The 14,560-nt window shown below is 48.8% G+C and overlaps 5 protein-coding genes across 5 annotated transcripts; 3 read left to right on the plus strand and 2 right to left on the minus strand.

Annotated features, from left to right (window-relative positions):
* Positions 1 to 397: 397 nt before the first annotated feature.
* Positions 398 to 2,540, plus strand: MON1 (guanine nucleotide exchange factor MON1; the record flags this gene model as incomplete). The annotated part of the gene is made up of 5 exons (XM_041699669.1): positions 398 to 1,010; positions 1,073 to 1,935; positions 2,008 to 2,189; positions 2,242 to 2,476; positions 2,532 to 2,540. The coding sequence occupies 5 exons, from the start codon at positions 398 to 400 to the stop codon at positions 2,538 to 2,540; spliced, it is 1,902 nt and encodes a 633-aa protein (XP_041552731.1).
* Positions 2,541 to 2,894: 354 nt separating this feature from the next.
* On the minus strand, positions 2,895 to 4,747 carry APUU_20970A (proline iminopeptidase; the record flags this gene model as incomplete). Its single annotated transcript, XM_041699670.1, has 9 exons — positions 2,895 to 3,206; positions 3,267 to 3,363; positions 3,428 to 3,566; positions 3,627 to 3,647; positions 3,700 to 3,864; positions 3,913 to 3,998; positions 4,066 to 4,310; positions 4,402 to 4,643; positions 4,705 to 4,747. 9 exons carry the CDS (start codon positions 4,745 to 4,747, stop codon positions 2,895 to 2,897), a joined length of 1,350 nt encoding a protein of 449 aa, XP_041552732.1.
* Positions 4,748 to 4,968: 221 nt separating this feature from the next.
* On the plus strand, positions 4,969 to 6,534 carry APUU_20971S (pyridoxal phosphate-dependent decarboxylase family protein; the record flags this gene model as incomplete). The annotated part of the gene is made up of 1 exon (XM_041699671.1): positions 4,969 to 6,534. One exon carries the CDS (start codon positions 4,969 to 4,971, stop codon positions 6,532 to 6,534), a length of 1,566 nt encoding a protein of 521 aa, XP_041552733.1.
* A 132-nt stretch (positions 6,535 to 6,666) lies between these two features.
* APUU_20972A (putative Kelch repeats protein) lies at positions 6,667 to 8,812 on the minus strand (the record flags this gene model as incomplete). Its single annotated transcript, XM_041699672.1, has 3 exons — positions 6,667 to 8,106; positions 8,165 to 8,310; positions 8,368 to 8,812. 3 exons carry the CDS (start codon positions 8,810 to 8,812, stop codon positions 6,667 to 6,669), a joined length of 2,031 nt encoding a protein of 676 aa, XP_041552734.1.
* An 827-nt stretch (positions 8,813 to 9,639) lies between these two features.
* SGS1 (RecQ family helicase MusN) lies at positions 9,640 to 14,446 on the plus strand (the record flags this gene model as incomplete). The annotated part of the gene is made up of 4 exons (XM_041699673.1): positions 9,640 to 10,054; positions 10,120 to 13,721; positions 13,781 to 13,859; positions 13,920 to 14,446. 4 exons carry the CDS (start codon positions 9,640 to 9,642, stop codon positions 14,444 to 14,446), a joined length of 4,623 nt encoding a protein of 1,540 aa, XP_041552735.1.
* Between the last annotated feature and the right edge of the window lie 114 nt (positions 14,447 to 14,560).

The following is a 14,560-nucleotide window of genomic DNA, read 5'->3' on the forward strand; positions in this document are numbered from 1 at the left end:
TTGTCGGTTAATTAAAGGCACAAATACCGGTATCGCGCACTGCATCGTAGATCAGACATGTAGATCAAGCGGGAGCAGCGGAAGCATCGCGGTGGAAGAGCACGTCGAGTTGAACGCAGGTGAAGCCACGCAGCCGAAACAGGCAGCCGTACCTGTTAAGGTTGTCCGCCTTCCGCCAGCTTCTCCGCCCAGCACAACTGACGTTGATCAACCACTACCACACCATACTCCCGCGAAGGCCGTGCTGCTCTCTCAGCATGAAAATGTGTGGTTCGTTTGCATTTCGCTCCGGTGTTTACTGCGTACGTGCGATTAGCATGTCACACTGAGCCGCTCAACCTCTTCAACAACGCAGGCTCCGCCGTCGAGCATTCCCAATGCGCCCCAGTTGGCGAGTATGGAGTCGAGAGAGAATGATCCCTCGCAAGCCTCATACAGTGATGGCGATGCACAGCCTAACCTGACAAATACCTCTGACGCTTTGTCGAAACAATCTACCGAAGAGCACAGCTCCGACCGCAGCTCAAGCTCCGAGGGTCGTCCACCATTACCCCCACGTCCAGATACACTGAGCTTGTTAGACGATGGAGGAGCAGCTCCCGGGACACCACGGCTTAATACACCAATACCGCATTCCAGCTTGCAATCTAGGGCTACTACAGCAGTATCTTTGGCTGAAATTGCTCCCCACGAGAACAGCAAGGAGACATCGGCTGTTCGCTCCTTTCCTGGTACCGTCCACGCAAAGACCAGCTTGAGTCATCTCGCAACTCCGAGGGCTGGGAGCGACACTGCCGACAGCGCAAGTATCGGGAGCCATGCGCCGTACTCTGAGGCCGGGGATGTGGAGAATATCTTTGGTGATCTCGCTTCCTCGGAGCTAGGAATGGTTCAACAGGACAGTACTGGCTTGATGCAATTTCCGGAGTTCCAAGCCGACGACGTAGAAGATGACTTTACAAGTGAATTTGAGCCGGTCGGGGACATCAGCGAAGGGGGGGAGATTGAAGGTATTATGCACCCCTAAGCTTACGGTCGTGTGCCACCGCTAATCAGCCGTTCAATCGGTCAGATCGGGTTCTCGAGAGATGGAAGGCGAAGCGGAAGCACTACATCATTCTCTCAGCCGCTGGTAAACCGATTTGGACGAGACATGGGGATGGTGGGCTCATTTCCACATATGTTGGCGTCATTCAGACAATAATTTCATCCTACGAAGACTCCAACGATCGCCTAAATGGCTTTACTGCTGGCGACACGAAGTTCACAGTGGTTGCCAGAGGTTCCCTATACTTAGTTGCCATTAGTCGAATCCTTGAAAGTGATACCCAGCTCAAGCTTCAGCTCGAAGCGTTGTATATGCAGATCCTATCCACGTTGACGCTCCCAGCTCTGAACCATCTTTTCTCCGTACGGCCATCAACAGATTTGAAGCGTCCGTTACAGGGCTCCGAGACCCTCCTCTCCACATTAGCCGACAGCTTCACAAGAGGGTCGCCATCTACTTTACTTTCGGCTCTGGAATGTCTGAAGATCCGCAAATCCCATCGTCAGACCATCAACAACACTTTGTTAAAAGCGAAGGTCAACAACCTTCTTTACGGTCTAGTTGTTGCTGGTGGCCGGCTTGTTAGTGTTATCAGGCCGAAGAAACACTCCCTACACCCGGGCGACCTTCAGCTTTTGTTCAACATGATTTTTGAGGCGGAAGCCGTTAAGGCTGGCGGCGGCGAAAGCTGGATTCCGGTGTGTCTTCCTGGATTCAATAGCAATGGATATCTATACATGTACGTCAGTTTCCTTGATCTCAGGGAGGATGCCGATACTGCGGCCGAAAATACGGCGAGCGCAGAGGAGTCAGTTGCAATTATCTTGATAAGCACGGATAAAGAAAGCTTTTTCGAGCTACAAAACATGAAGAATACCTTCGTGGAGGTACGTACCTAACAGCACCCCAAGCACCCCATACATTTAAGTAAAGCAGGATATCACTGACTTGATTACTAGCAAATGGAGAAGAATGGGAGCATCAAAATCATCAAAGAAGCCATCGACAAAGGCAGACCGAACACAACCGACATTGTCCCAGGGACTGTCCTACATCATTTTGTATATAAGTCGCGCGCGAATGTACAATTTACCATGTCCTCATATGAACCCGAGTTCTTATTAACCTCCCGCCGTCGAAGGTATGGCATCCCGCCTCTACGCATATTGCATCCACCAGCCTAACTCCATCAGACTCGTATCGACATACAACAATCTCCATGCCAGCGTTCATGCTAAACATACACATGTCAAGGTACACCACTGCGTCACTCAGTCATCAAGCTCCTTTGCATGGGTAACGCCTGTTTTCGAGCTCTACTGCGTTGCCGGACCGAATGCAAACCGGAACGCGCTAGCTCAGAGCGCTAGTAAGGTCGTGCAGTGGGTGCAGAAGGAAGAAGAGAGGTTGTTTATAATCGGTGGAGCAGTAAGTTGCACTTCTAGCCAAGATGTCAACTGATTATTTACTAACGGCACTTTAGGTTTTCTAAGCCTGTTGGGGTTCCCATAGTCGATAGCTTCCAATGCATATATATATATATATGTGTGTGTGTGTGTGTGTGTGTGCGTGTATATATTATCGAAATACCGTTCGACCATAAAAACCACTAGCGGCATTAGGCCGTCTTTCTATTTGCATTATATGCCAACATATATCAATCGAATAATGGCTAGATCATGAATATAGAAGTACCATTTTGCATTTTGCTGTTTCCAGGGGAAGTAAAACGCTCTGAGTAGCATACGGCAGACACGCCTGATTGGGTCGGGTTTCAGCCGTACGAGAATTCACTGAACAGTCAAACGAAAAACCGCGTAGATGAACTACCATCTCATTCTTCTACCTAATCTAGTGTATCATCTCTTAGAGCAAAAAGCTGCTGGAACAGCTCATCCGACTTGCTGCGGATCGCGTTATGGTACATCACATTCGTGATGAACTGCTTAGTTCCCTTGATCTTCGCGGCTGTATTCGATGCGTGCTCGAAGTGCACATACATATCGTCTACGTATGTTGCCGCATACACAGGAACCTCGTTTTTCGCTAGCTGAGCTTCATCGTAAAGTCCTGGCCAGTCGGTCGTGGTGGCGACGATATGCGCTGCTTCTTTGATTTGCCTAAGCTCAGCATAGGAGTCGAACATGTCCTTATAGATCTGTAGTTTTTGCCCCGTGTCAGTGAAATGTTTTTTTACTGGGATATGAGGACTACATACCATCTCTCCAGTGAAGAAGAATTCCGGAGCGTTGGTGTCTGTGTTAAAGACAGGGTTCGAGGACCTTAGCCTATCTGCGGACCAGTTCGAGGCTTCTCTGCTTTTTATTAGCGAATTGGATGCAAATATTGCCAGGCGCAGGTCGAACGGAGAACTCTTACCCTTGGCAGTAAATGGACTCGTGGAGGATAGCATAAATGACATTGCTGTCGAAGCCGCCAAAACTATCGAGAGCCACTAGAGTAGGCTGGGTGAGGAATCCAAAAACTTCCAAATCGTTCGCGGCGCGCAGTATCAGATCTAGTTGGAGTTAGCGAAAAGGTATTTCTCAATCTCACCCGTGGGAATTGGAGATATTACCATGAACGCTATCAAGCCCACCTGTACCATGTTAGCAGTTATAATGCTACAGAAAAGGGTAATTTGCTCATACCGTGCATGCCAAACATGATACCCAACTGCTGGATTCGTTGAGGGGTGAGCGTCCCGGATGGTATGCTGACATTGTTTTGCTTCAAGTAGTCGACGATTTTCTTGACTCGGTCCACGTCTTCGGGGAATTTAGCATAGTATGCTTTGTTCCTCTCAATTACTTTTTCTACTATAATTTAGCATAGAGTCTCTCGGTATATTCAAGTGCACGCACCATATGTACGGGAGTAAACAGGGTCTGGTCCGTTGACAAGGGGCGGCAGTCCACCGCAGATGAAAGCCTCTGCCAAACCTTCTGGACTATTCAGGCAGTTTGATTTTGAAATCAGTCTGTAATTCGGTATATAAAAAGCGGGATTCCACTTACAACATGGAGAGATAGGTTACAGCACAGAAACCGCCGAAGCTCTGGCCAATAACGCTCCATTTCCGCTTTTCCTCAGGATAGTCTGTGGTGAGACATCTCCGCACGGCTTCACAATCTCTTACAATACTGTCTGCCCGGAATTGCTTCAGATATTCGGCCTGCTTGATGGCATTACCTTGCAGGGCCAGAGTGCCTGCTGTGATCGTTGAACTAAGGCCAGTTCCACGTTGATCGAGGAACAATACCTGCTCAATATCTCAAGTCAGAGGGGCTAGTTTACCGGCCATTGGCCTTGCATCGGAAAAAATCATGAAAAGAAAAAAGCATTTTACAGACCTGGTATCCTTTGTCTAATGCAGTTCCAACCCAGCCATACTCTTGCGGGGGGCGACAACCCATTCCCGGGCCGCCCTGCAAATAGACAAGCCAGGGAGTGGGAGGGTTCTTGTCATCTTTTCCAGCCTCAACTGGCTTCACAAGACGGCGTACACTGCGGGCAAACAATCGCAGAGTTCCATCTCCTGGTCGGCTGTAGTTGAGAGGAACCTCAAAAAACAGCTCTGCGACCCTGAACTTCCCTACAGCAGTGTTAACAGTCTCCACACAACAACGCTGTTGGCGATAAATAGACAGCCTCACCTGGAATATTATGCAGTCGTCGGTCAATAAGTTTCGCGGCCATGGTGGATTAAAGCTGCGTAAGCCCTGGGGAGTGCAAAAGAGGAAAGTCTAAATAATAGAGGGCAGTTGTTTGCGAGACAGCGGGGCCATTCCAGCCTTCGGGCTTTCGGGCGTGACTCTTCGGCCCCCGGTCTCTTTCTACTAGTACTTCAGTCCTCGGTGTCCCTGCCAAACGGATCGTTTCCCCCAAGTTTCTCTTTTCTTTTCTTGTTATAGTATTCTATGTGCAATATCCAATCCCTGGTTATTAATTCCACTGCAGAATTACCGATCATGTATGTGGACGTCGAGACCACCGCAATGGAGCATGGCCAGCTCCAACAAAGGCTATGGGAGATCTCACAGACAGAGCAATTGACAGTACTTCCTGATGCTGCAAGTTTGGCCCGGGCAAGAGAGTCTCTCCCTCGCTCTCTTGGTGATAATGGTATGGGGTATGACTCCGTGAGGCGTCATATCCTGGAAGACATCGTCCCGGCTTTCAACAGCAGCAGCATAAGTCCGCTTTATTACGGCTTCGTCACTGGAGGAATTACACCTGCTGCTCTTTTTGCTGATGGGATTGTTTCTGTCTATGATCAAAATGTCCAAGTACATCTCACTGAGCATACTATAGCGACAGATGTTGAGTATACGACCTTGTGTCTGCTCGCAGATCTTCTTCGACTAGGTTGCGAATGGCACAATGGTACTTTCACGACTGGGGCGACCGCAAGCAATATCTTAGGTCTGGCTTGCGGACGGGAGTATGTTTTGCGGACAGCTCTTGCTAGGAAAGGGGTAACAGCTATAGAAAGTGTCGGAGAATCCGGGCTATTCGAGACCATGCAAGCGGCAGGTCTTTCTGGGCTCCAGATACTCTCGACAATGCCACACTCGTCGCTTGCTAAGGCAGCCGGGGTATTGGGGTTTGGTCGGGCCAACGTTAAAGATGTCTCTTTGGAGAACGACCCTCTCCGCTTCAATCTGGACTTAGTTGAATCGGAACTACGCAACTCAAACAAGGCTACCATCATTGCTGTGTCATGCGGCGAGGTCAATACGGGGCAATTCGCCACCGGTGGCCTGAATGAGATGCAGCAGCTGCGCAACCTTTGTGATGAATATGGTGCCTGGCTTCATGTGGACGGTGCCTTTGGAATATTCGCCCGTACTCTTCCAGAGGATTCCGAGTATAGTGTCGTCAGGAAAGGATGCGAAGGAGTCGAACTCGCGGATTCGCTCGCTGGAGATGGCCATAAGATGCTTAATGTGCCATACGATTGCGGGTTTTTCTTCTGCCGACACCAGAACGAGGCCATGAGTGTGTTCCAAAATGCTAACGCGGCCTATTTGACTGGAGGTAGCACTCAGGCCCAGTCAATCCCTTCTCCATTGAACATCGGCCTAGAGAATTCACGAAGGTTCCGTGCTCTGCCCGTCTACAGTTCCCTCATTGCGTATGGAAGCGTGGGTTATCAAAAAATGGTCCAGGAACACATTCGGCTAGCTAGGTTAATTGCCGGATGGCTATTTGATCACCCAAAGTACAACGCATTACCGGACGTGAAGAACAAGGAAGGTCTCCTTGAGAAAACATATATGGTCGTTTTGTTCAGCGCCAAGGACAACAACCTGAATAGTCAACTTGCGGCCAGGATTGACGAGACCCGCAAGATATTCGTCTCAGGCACCTCTTGGCAAGGAAGGCCAGCTTGTCGGATTGCGATCTCAAACTGGAGAGTTCAGGCAGAAAGAGATTTTGCTATCGTAAGGGAAGTTCTGGATAATGTGGCTGGAATGGAATGAATTGAATGCATGCTACCGTGGTGGAGATATAAATACTAAAGGTTTCAGTTCAGGGTAAATTTTATAAATAGCTATTTAATATACCGTATGCACCAGTTCCTGGATGGCCCTATGGAAAAAGCAACCAAAGAATCACCTCCGCCGCCCAGCACCGCCAGCATTTTCGCCTCGATCAGCAATGCTAACAACCTCGCCAATACCTGCTGCTTCCTGCTCATCTTCTAAGGCCATAACCTCTTCTCTGCTATCCCACCATTTCTCTTCCGCCATGTTGAAGGCATCTTTACGGAGTTCCTTGATGCTCTTTTCAATCGCTTTCCCTTTCTCTCTCAGCGTGTCAAGTAATATCCCCTGCCATTCTTCAGACGTACGGCTGAAGAACTCGCGCAAGCTCTCAAATGGACGCGGCAGCGGTCTGCTGTCTTGAACAGATGGTTCTGATCCTTGTTCCTCGACTTCTAGCTGTTCCATTTCGCGGGTCACCGAGGGCACCGTCATCTCGGTGGCTTCAGTTGGGGCGGGTGAACCAGTATCAAGGGACATCGCATCCTCCTCGTCTTCGCCTTCGTCTTCTTCTTCATCATCCTCTTCCATTTCATCGTCGCTTTCTTCCTCGTTAAGTAGATGCCAGTTGTTGGGTTCGTTGTAGAAAATCTCCTTGGCTCCATCCATTTTAACCAGGTCGATGGAATACATGTCGTTAAATGTGAATTCGCGGTCTCCCTTCTCAAATGTACCACTGAATATGAAAAGCGTATCTTCTTGAACAGCCAGCTGAGCGTTAAACCGCATATGAGGCATTTCGAATCGAACCACCGCGGGCTTTTCTGGTTCGGCGGGTTCTTCATCCACTTTAGGACTATTCCGTAGGATTTCCTCGTCGTCATAATCACCATCGCGCACCCCTCCTTTAGCCTCTAGTGCTTTGAGGTTCTGCAAAAGCTCCTCCTCATCTGCTTTGGCTCGATTCCGCGACTTAGCCTGGTTTCCTTGCTGGCTTTTACCCGTTGCTTTAGGACGCCGAAGGGTCAGAGGGAAAAAGCGGTTTCTGTCGGTGTTCCATGCGAAGAGTGTGTTGAAGAATTCGCTGTCTATGCCCTCTTCGCTCAGTTCGACATCATGGACACCACCAAACAGAATACCTCGGCCTTTGTGGTATGCCATGGTTGCACCAGCCCTAGGTGGATTGGGCGAATTTGCAGGTTTCTTGCGGCGTTCCCAGCGGATTGTCGGCGGTGTTGATGAGGAAGCATCTGGGGCAGGGGGTGTAATTCGAAGGAACCAGGTATCCTGGTGAACCATGGGCTTCATTGTCATACGCTGAGGTCCGCTCTTCGTGGGCCTGTTCCCCACGGCTGTGCTAACTTTAACACGAGAGTACCCGCCATAAAGGACTGCTCCAGATTCATGGGGGAGGAAGGAGAAAGAAGACCGCGGATCTGGCTTCTGGGATGCAGTTGATAGAACAGGATTGTACCACGTGTACCTGGAGCAGTCGTAAACCCATAGGTCTTGAAGATACTTTGTTTGCTGTGACGTATCTTGGAATCCACCGAATAGGATAATGTAGTTCTAACCAGGTATCAGAAACAATAGAGGAAGGATCAAGCGGTAGAAAGCAAAAGAATACCTTGAAATATGTCATTCGGTGGCCACTCCTAGCAGGGGGTCCTTTCCCTTTAGTCTCAATACGTGTCCACTCTCGAGTTGAAGGGTCAAGATGCCAAAAATCGTTGTAATGGTAGAATGTGCCCTGTTTGGGGGACGAAAATTCGCCTACAAGATGATATGGTTAAACAGCCGTCACAACCAATCTCAACAAAAGTCACTCACCTCCAAATAGATATACACCCCCAGTGTTCCCTCCACGGCACCAAGCATGACCACTTCGAGGTAGCGGACTGTTGGGGCTAGTAACCTCTCGCCATTCCCCTCTATCTATGAGGTAGACAAACAGGTTGTTGAAGAAAGTGGCCAGCGTTCCATCAAAATATTCTCCACCGTATATCAAAAGCTCGTTCCTGTTTGAAGGCGATGCGAGCACAGTGGCAGATGATCGAGCGGACGGAGGCTCCGAAACGACCTCAGTGACCTTGAGAAACCGGGCTTGTTCCTCTGCGTATTGTGCGAGAATGGCATCTAAATCTGCATCTTCAACATCACTGCCTGCATCTCGCCCCTTGGTTTTTTGCCTTTTATCTTTCTTATCTGCCTTCTTGGATTGCTTTGCCGCTACACGCTCCTTGTGATCTGCGGACTTCTTCTTGTTCTTGCCCATGCCTCCAAGTGGAATATACAGGACAGGGCCTTTAATTATTGGCCTTTTCAGAGAAACTTTGGGCCCTTGGAGACCAGCTTAGCCAAACAATTTCCGTAACTAATTCAGGCAGCACCTCCTCGTCGAAGAAAAAGTAGCATGAATCAGGTACAATGAAGACCTGGATTTGTACAGAGTTATCAACGCGGGGCGAAGAAAAATTGTTAAACCCCCGCATTTTTCGATACCATGGTATTATTTGTGTATCACGGTTACAATGTCGGTTGCGGGACAACCACTCCACCATACTACTAGAATATTGTACCATTTCAAGAAATTGGCTAGTTATAATGGCTAAGTGCGTTCGGAATTTTGGAGTCTATATCAATTTCGATGGTACTTAAATTAGATGTTCAAAGTTTTGTTGTTGATTCTCCTCGTTGCAATTATATACTTTCCCGTTCACGTAGGTTTAATACTTGGTTTTGTGGTAGGGTATCATAGTGCTAACCTCGGGCCTTTATTTATAAGTATATAGCGGATGTCACCAAATTCCTGGCTAAGTGCTTTTACACGTAGTGAAAACTAGACACCACGAGCTGATCAATGGCACAGCGTAGTGGTTTGCAAGAGGGTAGCCCCGAAAGAATAAACAGCCTGAGGCAGAAATATCCATACGTTCCGCGACCCACCCACCACGTGACGTCGCGTTTTGCTATGGAGACGCGTGCCCGCAATTATTATTGACTGCTGATGAAGAACGATCGATCGACTTGCCTAGCGACCGCCAGGAGGAGTGTTCCGGCTGAGAACTATCGAAGGAATGATGTACGGAAGCACACGCCCATATGACTAAAAGCAATTTGCAGTCCCATCTCAAATGGCTGTTGGATCAAGCCCCATCGCTATACCCAGCTCTGACGCCGCTCGCGTGGGAGTCCAATGTCAAGCCAAACAACTCCCATAGCAATCCCGCCCCAAAGTTGAATTTGATTGCTAGCCAGACCGAAGACCTTAGTATTAAGGATTCGCAACCGGCTTTTGAAGCGCCCGCCGACCAGGTGGATGATGGATTCGAGGCAGATTCGGACACAGATATGGCACGTCTGATGCTAGCCCCTTCGTCGGCGAGCAAGCCTCGAATGCTCAGCTGCACCCAAGAGTCCCCTGGCTCTGTTCAGAAGACCTCAAGGATTGAAACATTGCCACAGTCGCCTCCGAAACGGGAAGCAACTCAAACGCCCCGCAGCAAAAAAGTGAAAGGTGCCGTTGTTTCCCACTGACATGTTCATATATTCCGAGCTGCACTGATTATTGGAACTATAAAGAATCCCATAGCGTACTTTCCTCCTTTCGAGATCCGAAGGAACGAATAACGACCCCTCTCCGGCCGAAGCGGAAACCGGATATACCATCTTCAATAACAGACATCGATACAATTGATTTGACGGATGATTTTGACCGCATCAAGCCATCGTCTGAGACTTGGGAAGCATTTGATGAGCCACGCCGGCTGTGGACTGAAGATGCTGCGTCTAGAAGGGAGCCTACAGACAAACGAGGGAAGAAAAGAAAAAGTGATGAGTACACGTCTGATCTGCTCTCCCCTGGAGACCATGGCCCCAGAGCGCGTTCGCCATTTATTCCCGATAGGTCCTTACAATCTGACCAAAATATCTCGGCACGTACTCCCCGACGCGCATCGAAAGATGAACTTCCGCCGTCCAGAAAGAAGAAACAGACGCACTCATCCACTAAACGTGCTGCGAAAGCTATAGCTATCCCCGATTCCGATGACGAAAGTGTTGACGGTTTGTTTGAAGGCCTGATCGAGACCAAGCACTCTTCTCCACGAATCAGCCACAGATCACTGTACCCCATTTTGCCTGTGGAAAAGCACTCGAACACCCCTTTATTGAGCCCTGCATTGAAGCAAGGAGAGCCCATCTCCCCTGATTCAATGGACATGCCGAAGACCACTGGTCCCACATCCATAAGCGAGAGCAATACGACGCCTAATAGCTCTCGACACCTTCCACCGCCATCGTCTAGTGCTTCAAAGCCAAGCACCCAGCCAATGAATAAGGAGGTTGAAAGGTTTTTGCAGATTCACTCAGACTCCCTCAGTCGCCTGACTGCACACATGCGAAATATCATCCAAAAGAACTCCGCTATTGTTTATGACAAATCAATGAACGGTGAATACGCTCCTGAACTAGTCTCAGAGAATGGGAATATTCAAACTCAAATTCGCGCGATCGAGACCTTGAATATGCAAAAATCTATCTACCTGTCGCGTGAAGCAGAATCAAGGTCTCTGAAAGGTGCCATCATGCAAGCTATAGGTCAAGGAACTGATCCAGCCACGCTGCCGGAGTTTGAGGAACAGATAAAAATCACCTCGCAGATGAAAGAGATTCAAAGCGATTTGTGCCGTTTGCTTCAAGAGGCTAATTTATTCGCGAGTCTCGACAAATATTCACTGGAAACACCAGCATCTGATCTGGAGGAACTGGAAGATTTGCCTTGCACAACGTCGGTTCCCAGTATTCGTGATTACGGCGACAGACACTTCACCAAAAGCCCCGTGGCAAGTTCTCTTGCACCGTCAGCTTGCGACGCGAAGGGCTCACACTTGACAGCATCGAAGCTTGGAACAAATTCGGTTAGCACCAGTTTCAAAAACGCCCCGAGGTCTACACAATTTGAGTACGACGAGCCAATGGTGAGTGGCGATGAAACGACTTTTACCAGAACCATGGGCTCTCCGCTGCCACCACCCATCAATGATATGGACGAATTCGATATGGATGTTTTTGATGAGGATATATTGGAGGCGGCGGACTATCTCCAGGATGGCCGACCTTCATCAACAAAGCGACTTGAATCCCAAAACCGTCCTGTTTTTGCTGAAACATCAGGAAATGCTACCAAATCCCCAGCTACGCAGAAATCGCAGACGCATGGCACTATATGGGGCCAGCACCCGTGGACAAAAGATGTGAAGAATGCCTTGAAGGAAAGATTTCATCTTCGAGGTTTCCGGCTCAATCAGCTTGAAGCAATTGACTCAACATTGAGTGGGAAAGACACTTTTGTGCTGATGCCAACAGGAGGAGGGAAATCTCTATGCTATCAACTTCCGTCTGTTGTTTCGACTGGCTCAACGAAAGGAGTCACCATTGTGGTTTCACCGCTCCTCAGCTTGATGCAAGATCAAGTCTCTCATCTTCGCCGAAATAAAATCAAAGCGTACCTGGTCAATGGTGAAACTCCAAGAGAGGAACGTCAGTGGATAATGGACACTCTATCCAGCTCAGCTCCTGAAAAACAAATCGAGCTCCTCTATATCACCCCAGAAATGGTCAGCAAAAGCCATGCTATTATGGACCGCCTCGAAGATCTCAATCGGAAGCAGAGACTGGCACGCATTGTTATTGATGAAGCCCACTGTGTGAGTCAATGGGGCCATGATTTTCGTCCTGACTACAAAGAACTGGGTAGATTTCGAGCTCGGATACCTGGAGTGCCGATGATGGCGTTGACTGCCACTGCAACCGAAAATGTCAAAGTTGATGTAATCCACAATTTGAAAATGGATGGTTGCGATGTCTTCACCCAGAGTTTCAACAGGCCGAACCTCACATATGAGGTGCGTCGCAAAGGTACAAACGCGGATCTTCTCCAAAGCATAGCGCAAACCATCACCGGTCCATATCGTAATAAATCTGGTATTGTTTATTGCCTTGCACGGAATACCTGTGAAAAAGTCGCGGAAAATCTTCGAAGTAAATATGGCATCAAAGCCGCGCATTACCATGCGGGTTTAGACGCAGAAGAACGTGTACAGGCTCAACAAAAGTGGCAGGCCGGAGAGATACACGTTATAGTCGCAACTATTGCGTTTGGAATGGGGATTGATAAACCAGACGTTCGGTTTGTTATACACCACAGCATTCCCAAAAGCTTGGAAGGCTATTACCAGGAAACTGGACGCGCTGGACGTGACGGCAGGCGATCTGGCTGTTACCTCTATTTCGCCTACCAGGACATGAAATCCGTGGAGAGAATGATCAATAGCAACAAAGACGCTGGTCCTGTACAGAAAACTCGTCAACGCAAGATGTTGCGCAATGTTGTGCAATATTGCGAAAACCAAAGCGATTGTAGACGAGTTCAGATTCTTGCATATTTCAGCGAGTCCTTCCAGCGGCAAGACTGCAACGCTTCCTGTGACAACTGCAAGTCAGGCGGTACCTTCGAGGTACGCGACTTTTCCGAGCATGCGGCAGCCGCGATCAGAATTGTTCGGTATTTCCAAGAGAGGGATGAAAGAGTTACACTATCGTATTGTGTGAACATTCTTCGCGGAACCACGAAGTCATTCAGATCTCCCGAGCATAGACACGCACCCTGCCTTGGTGATGGTGCGGACATCGTACTTGGGGACGCAGAGCGGCTCTTTCGCAAACTACTTGGGGAAAAGGCATTGGCAGAGGAGAACATCATGAACCAGAGAAATTTCCCAATCCAGTATATTAAGTTGGGATTTCGTGCAGCCGATTTCGAGAGCGGCAGGCGGCGTCTGAGACTTGACGTCCGGATCTCTCCTGATGGAAATCCACGCCAGCGTGGCACCGCAGGTAGGGATGCTCTACCACAATCCACCAATGTTTCGTCCCCAGTTCAGTCAGCAAATCGGCGCCGGTTGGCTCGATATCGACATACAAACACCGTGGAAGACGAATGTGATAGTGATGGGGATAGCGACGGATTTGAGAGGATCCGCGTCGCTGGGAAAAATGAGCGGAAGGGCAAAAACGTCCCGGGGCCGCCAATTACTCAGGACCACCGATATGACCAACTCGATCCTCTTCACAAAACTGTCGCCGAAGATTTCATGGTTTATGCCAAGAACTACTGCCAGGACGTGAGAGCCAACCCTTTGCACTTATCCTTTACCAGAGTCGTTGCTAACCTCTGTGCTAGGTGGTTATGCAAAAAGGGCTTAGAAATCAGCCATTTACAGATACCATTCTTCGTGAAATGGTCATGATCTTCCCTCAAGGTAAGAGTGAATGGGGACTGGTGTAGAGTTGATTTGCAATAATTGCTGACGCACAAGCAGACAAATCGGCAATGCTTCAAATCCCTGACATTGACCCCGACAAGGTTCATCGATACGGCGACAAGATACTTAAGTTGATACGGGACACTCAGCGCCGTTACACCGAACTTAAGAAAGAACGTGATGATATTGATGGCGTAATCCCTGACCCCAACCATCACAACGTCGTCAATATCAGCAGCGACGACGACTTTAGTGATTTCGATGACGATTTTATGGATCAAGCGAGTACGTTGCAAGCGGATAACTCTGTCGTTACCAGCCAATATTTCCCGAGGTCGCAGCAACCTTTCGAGGATGACTTGGGTGATGACTATCGTCCCTCACCGAAAGCTGGCAGCTCTAAACCTCAGAAGCGGAAAAGTGCCAAACGAACGCGACGAAAGAGTACCGATCCGAAGCCAAGGACCAAAGGTTCGCGCAATCCGAAAACACAAAACCGCTCACAAGGTCGCTCGTTTGCGCGAAAAGAATCGAAGGCCAAACCAAAACAACCTACAAGCCAAATAGCTATGATGCCCATTTGAGACCTGATTGCTTTTACCGCTAAATACTTTGATTACTCGCGCGTTTGATGACACCTTGCCGGATGAATACTACTATTGATTATTTGTTGCATTGCATGTTAGGCGTTTTGCTTT

The sequence above is a fragment of the Aspergillus puulaauensis genome, chromosome 2, assembly GCF_016861865.1.
Source record: "Aspergillus puulaauensis MK2 DNA, chromosome 2, nearly complete sequence".
NCBI lineage: Eukaryota > Fungi > Ascomycota > Eurotiomycetes > Eurotiales > Aspergillaceae > Aspergillus > Aspergillus puulaauensis.